The 6,115-nt window shown below is 44.1% G+C and overlaps 1 protein-coding gene across 1 annotated transcript; it reads right to left on the bottom strand.

Annotated features, from left to right (window-relative positions):
* Positions 1 to 1,410: 1,410 nt before the first annotated feature.
* Positions 1,411 to 4,210, bottom strand: LOC119559149 (uncharacterized protein K02A2.6-like). Its single transcript, XM_037872219.1, has 2 exons — positions 1,871 to 4,210; positions 1,411 to 1,783 (listed from the first exon to the last, which is right to left on the bottom strand). The coding sequence occupies exons 1-2, from the start codon at positions 4,118 to 4,120 to the stop codon at positions 1,469 to 1,471; spliced, it is 2,565 nt and encodes an 854-aa protein (XP_037728147.1). The 5' UTR covers positions 4,121 to 4,210; the 3' UTR covers positions 1,411 to 1,468.
* Between the last annotated feature and the right edge of the window lie 1,905 nt (positions 4,211 to 6,115).

The following is a 6,115-nucleotide window of genomic DNA, read 5'->3' as shown; positions in this document are numbered from 1 at the left end:
AGTTTAGTCTTTGTGTTTTGTTTGCATTTAATTTATCAACATTCTTGCACTTTTCGTGGAGCTCGAACGAGACACGTCCGCCCTCTTCAGCTGTTTTCGTGTGTCTTGAAGGTATTGCCGTTTTAAACGGAACGGTATTATTGGCTATTGAGCCCTGGAAACATCCGCCTATTGCTTTTCAAAGGGTCACTAAAAAAATACAGTTTTATTTAACAACTTAAATTGGGTGGGCAAATTTCCGCTTACCGCACTGTGCACTGCCACTTATTAATTCACTTTGGGTGCCTTGTGCCAGCGGTGCCCAGCTTTTATAGGGACGTTGCTTGGCCCATTAGAAGGAGAAAGCCTATCATCCCTTTCAGTCCTTTGGGATGATGTTTGCCCACTAACACTTTGCGATGCCTAGGTACATGTTTCAGGAACATTTTTTCCGCAACTCTTGCATTTGTATCTTTGCGATAGCTACACGCGCCCATTACAATTCCCCCCTGCTAAAATCAGAATGGGGCTTGCCGACTGAGCGACAGGCCTTACCGCTGTAGCCTTATTGAGCATGTTTTATGGCCTTGGCGTGAAGTTCCCCAAGGAGCTTCCCCTGCATATCTTCAAGTTCATAGTAGGCTTCTCCTAATCTCTTACAAACTTTAGCCTTGAGAAAACTGGATAGAAATTTTGCTGTGTAGCCGGCTTGGAAATTACTTTGCTTGAAATTCCACCTAAACACCTTCTGGCCTTTCTTATAGACGACTTCTCGAGCTCGCAAATTATATTGCTTTTCATTTGTCAGATGCTGCTTTTGCCTAATTTCACTGGCTACGGTTTGATCCTCCAACAAACTTTGCTTCCTTATCAGAGAGTAGGTCGAGCCAGAAGTGATCATCTCCTGTCCAAATATCATATAATATGGACTGGTTCCTAAACTCGAGTATATAGCTGACCGCAACGAGCAACATACATATATGTGAAAGAAATTCGTCCCAATCTTTTTGATCATTCGCGATAGCTACACGCGCCCGTTACAATTCCCCCCTGCTAAAATCAGAATGGGGCTTGCCGACTGAGCGACAGGCCTTACCGCTGTAGCCTTATTGAGCATGCCTTATGGCCTTAGCGTGAAGTTTCCCAAGGAGCTTCCCCTGCATATCTTCAAGTTCATAGTAGGCTTCTCCTAATCTCTTACGAACTTTAGCCTTGAGAAAACTGGATAGAAATTTTGCTGTGTAGCCGGCTTGGAAATTACTTTGCTCGAAATTCCACCTAAACACCTCCTGGCCTTTTTTATTGACGACTTCTCGAGCTCGCAAATTATATTGCTTTTTGTAATACTCCAGTAATAACACGCGTATAGTAGTTTTAATAACTTTTATTAAACAGTCGCTATTGCTCGCTACCGCTCGCTTTCGTTGCTTATCGTCGACTCCTTCTTGAACTCAACATACGACGCGATCCAACACGCGTCGTGGTGAGTTTATGTATCCCGTGTTGGGCTCGAATCCCGATCAGCTGACACGGGTTCCCACATCTCTCCTTTTTTTTGCAGACGCAGTTTTAGACCTCCCTGTGGCATCTGTGAGGTGAGCTCCGCGTCAATTGGTTTGGCCGGGAATGATTCATCAGTCCTTTTCGTGGATTGGCCCTTCTCCGGCTGAACTGCAGCAGAGGATTCGACTTTCTTGAGGTGACTGGCGTTCCTGGTATACGACTTCCCATTTCCGGTTACCTGGACCACATCACCGTCTCTGCTGGTCACCTCGTAAACCGTTGGATCGAACGTTGGTGTTAGCTTGTGGGGGAAAATAACATTTTTAATTAGAACCCTGTCACCTACAGTTAATTGAATATCTTTTGCTCCTCTAGCTGCATCTGCTACCTTCTTCCCTTTTTCTTTCTGGCACATGTCCCTATCTCTTTCCTCCGAGTCCACATCCTGATCCGAAATATCCTCAATTCCGGGAATTTTATCTCGAATCGTCCGATTGTACATCAGCTGGGTTGGAGCTGCACCCGTTGTACTATGCGGTGTTACATTATACATAAGAACGAACTTTTGCAACTCCTTCTTATTGTTACTTCTACTCGCATATGCGATTTTGAGACGTTTAACCAGCGATTTATTCATATTCTCCACCTCGCCGTTCGCTTGTGGCCAATATGGAGGAGTTGTACGCAACTCGATCCCGTTTGTTGTACAAAATTCTTTGAATTCCGCGCTTATAAACTGGCGACCGTTGTCCGCTGTTAATGTTTGGGGAAAACCTAGCCTTGCGAAAATTTCCTCCATCTCGTTTATTATAATTTTTGATGTGATGCTCCTCGTTATTTTGTACTCCATATATCGAGAGTAATAATCGATTAGTACCAAAATGTATTCTCCGTTTGGTAGCGGGCCTAACAGATCGGTTGCCAAACACTTCCATGGGCCATTTGGAAACGAGTGCCTCTTCATTGGGGCCGGACGTACCGGAGCAGACACCAAAATGCAGCTACGACAGGTTTTAACGAACTCTTCAGCTTCTCTGTCCATTCGTGGCCACCATACTTTCGATCGGAGTCGCCGCTTCATTGCAGTCTCGCCTGGGTGACCCTCATGTGCTAACTCCAACACTTTCCGTCGCAGATTTTTCGGAATCACTATCTTTGTTCCTCTTAGCAGCAAATTACCGAGCGTCGACACTTCAAATCGAAACGGATAGAATGGACTCGATGTAGCTAGCTTCCACGAATCCTCCTTTAGGCACGTCATTGCATCCATTATCCCCTCATCATGAGTACTACTTTCTGCTATCTCTGAGATTGATAACGAAACTGGAATTGAATTTGAGACGATATGAAAAATGTTTTTCTCCCCCTGCCAATCGAATGAGTTTGACTCGGTTTCCTGGGACAGTCTCGACAATGAGTCTGCGATGTTTTCTTTTCCTGGCTTATACACGACTCGGAAACGGTAAGATTGTAGGCGTAGAAGCCACCTTTCGATGCGGGCTGGAGGTCTGGAAGTGGGCTTAAATATAGCCTCCAGAGGTTTGTGGTCTGTTACTAGGTCAAATTCTAGTCCGATCAAATAAAAATAAAACTTTTCTACCGCCCAGACTAACGCGAGACTTTCCTTTTCTGTTTGAGAGTACCTTTTTTCTACCTCCGATAAACTCTTGCTGGCGAACGAGATAATACGGGGAATTTTATCTTTGTCTAGTTGCACCAATACCGCTCCTAACGCTACCGGACTAGCGTCCGCAATCAACTTAGTCCGATCAGTCAAGGTAAAATAGGACAGCATGGGGACTACCGAAACCTTTTCCTTTAATTGTTTAAAAGCTAACTTCTGCGCCTCACCCCATATGAATTTCTCGTTCAATTTGAGCAATCCTCTCAATGGCTCTGTCGTATCCGCCAAGTCTGGTATAAACTTTCCAACATACGTGACCAAACCCAAAAAGCTGCGGACCTCTTCCTTATTTTTGGGTTCTCTAAAGTTTTGTATTATCTCAATCTTGCCTGGATCCGCCTCAATCCCCTTGTCAGAGAGGATATGACCAAGAAATTTCAGCTTAGTTGTCCGCCAAACACACTTCTCCTCGTTGAGCATCACATTACGGCCCACAAAAACATCTTTCACCGCGCTCAGCGCCATGTCGTGCTCCTCGAGGGTATTGCCAAAAACTATAACATCGTCAATATAGTTTATGGCATTTGGGCACTGTGCCAGCATCTCCTCCATAAGCCTCTGGAAAATCTCCGGAGCTGAGTTCACTCCAAATAGCAACCTCTTATACCTGAACAGCCCACGATGTGTAATGAATGTCGTTATCTCCCGGCTCGCAACGTCAAGCTCAAGTTGATGATAGGCGTTCTTTAGATCAAGCCGAGAAAAGTATTTAGCGTTCTTCAATTTGGTCATCAATGAGTCGAACGTCGGGAGAGGATAATTTTCCCTTTTTATGGCCTTATTGGCTCTGCGCATGTCCAAACACATTCGAATATCTCCACATTCTTTAAACACGATGACCACTGGCGATATCCAAGCGCTCGGCCCAGTTACCGGCTCTATAATATCAAATTTTAGGGCTTCCTCTAGTTTTGCGTTTACCTTGTGCTCCAGCGCCGTCGGGACTCGCCTCATGGGTTGTTTGACAGGCACCACCGTTGGATCAATTGAAAGCCTTATCTGAACATCTTTCCATTTGGGGAACGCACCAATCTGCTCAACTCGATTTATGTTTAACCCTAGTTTTAAAACATTGAGTTGTATCGCAGTGTCACATCCTAGTAGTGATTGTCTGCTGTTTTCTATGACGTAAAACGTAGCAATTACCTCCGGGTCCCTTTTTACGCTTATCGGAGCTTCAAATACTCTTAATATTTTGAGAGGTTGATCAGAAGCATAAGAACGGAACTGGTTCGATGATTTAGTGCGCATGTTGAAAATGGTTGCCTGGTCGTCGATAAGTATCTGCCAATCTGCTTGACTGCATAGATTGTGTTTGGAACCAGAGTCGATAACCATTTCCATTGTCCTGCCGCCGACTTTGCATGGAATAATCTCGTCATTATTCCCCTTGGTGGCTACTCGAAAACAATCAGAGTTTGCTGACTTTTCTCCGTCGTGCACAGACTCACAATTAACCAGCCTGATGTGTGTGTCTGTACGCCGTGGCCGTTTTGCCCAAGGCCCGTCCGCGTCGTGGTTGCCTGCTCTTATTTTGGTCTTGCATTTCCGTGCGAAGTGTCCAATCTTTGAGCATTTCCTGCATGTGGCGCTTCGTGCTGGGCAATCTGGGCTGTTCTCCCTATGTCCCTTTCTCCCGCAACGACCACATTCTTGCAGTGTATCAGGGTTTCGTGTCTTTTGATGTGAAACTCTCTGAATTGTGCTTTGTTGGTCAGCTGCACCCATCGTCTCTGTCTGCCTGTTAACCTGCTCTTCGATGTGACACATCTTTACAAAATCATTTAAAGTAAATTCGTTCTCCAAGAGCTTCCTTTTTAAGTCCACCGGCGCCCAGACATCTATGATTTTGTCTTTAAGACAGATCTCCTCAATTTCCTTCTTGGTTTCGCCGAAAGAGCACTTTGCAACTTGTCGACGCAAATGCATTAAGAATTCGGTAAAGCCTTCACCTTCCACAGGAACCATAGTCCGGAAAAGGTGCCTCTCGAAAACCGAGTTCCGTTGTGGAGAAAAATACTCGGTTAATTTCTCCATTAGAGGTGTAAAAATGTCATTATTGGCTTCCTCGTCGAACGCAACTAGTGCCCCGGGTAAGTTGTACACCACTGCCTGCAACTGCGGTCCACCCAGGTGCAGCAACTTATTTCGCTTTTTGTACACAGACGTTATCTCCTCCGACTCTATGTAGATGGTAAAAGAGCGCAGCCATGTCTCCCACTCATTTCTCCACAACGCCTTGTCAAATGCTTGAAATAGAAATGGTTTTAGCTCCGCCATTTCGGTAGATTACTGAAATTCAAGAAAAATAATAACAATCAACTTTTTTTTTCAGCTCCAATAATAACAATTCCTTGTTATTATCATTTGCTTTATTTTCATTCGCTTTTGCACTTAAATCTCTCTCTCATCTACCACCACCTTTCTTATTTTTCTTTTCGTGGTGTGTTTCTTCTCTTTAGATCTGCAGGAATTTAATCCGCACACTTGCTTCACCCACCTATTTTTCGTGGCGTGGTCGAAACTTTTCCCGTTTCCTTTTTCTTGTCTCTTCTTTCCTTTTTTTTTTCTTCTTTTCTTCTTTTTTTTACTTCATCAGCCTGAATTTAATCGGCTCTCGATGAACGGACGTGATCGAAACTTTTCCAGTTTCCTTTTTCTTGTCTCTTCTTTTCTTTTTATTTCATCAGCCTGAATTTAATCGGCTCTCGATGAACGGACGTTTTACCCACTTATTCGTTTTGTGGCGTACCAAGCTTGCATATTCACACATTTACATACAACTACCACCGCATGTACATTTCGCACATACATGAGCGCTGCACGTGCAGGAATATATACATACATATATGTATGTATCTCTATTCCCTTTTCCAGCTTATGCACTTTTTTTTTCTTTACCTGCATTCGTTGGCAGCGGTCGTTTATTTTATTAATACTCAGTAGTCT

The sequence above is a fragment of the Drosophila subpulchrella genome, unplaced genomic scaffold, assembly GCF_014743375.2.
Source record: "Drosophila subpulchrella strain 33 F10 #4 breed RU33 unplaced genomic scaffold, RU_Dsub_v1.1 Primary Assembly Seq18, whole genome shotgun sequence".
In the NCBI taxonomy this organism is placed as follows: Eukaryota; Metazoa; Arthropoda; class Insecta; order Diptera; family Drosophilidae; genus Drosophila; species Drosophila subpulchrella.
This window is presented reverse-complemented; position numbering and strand designations above follow the sequence as displayed.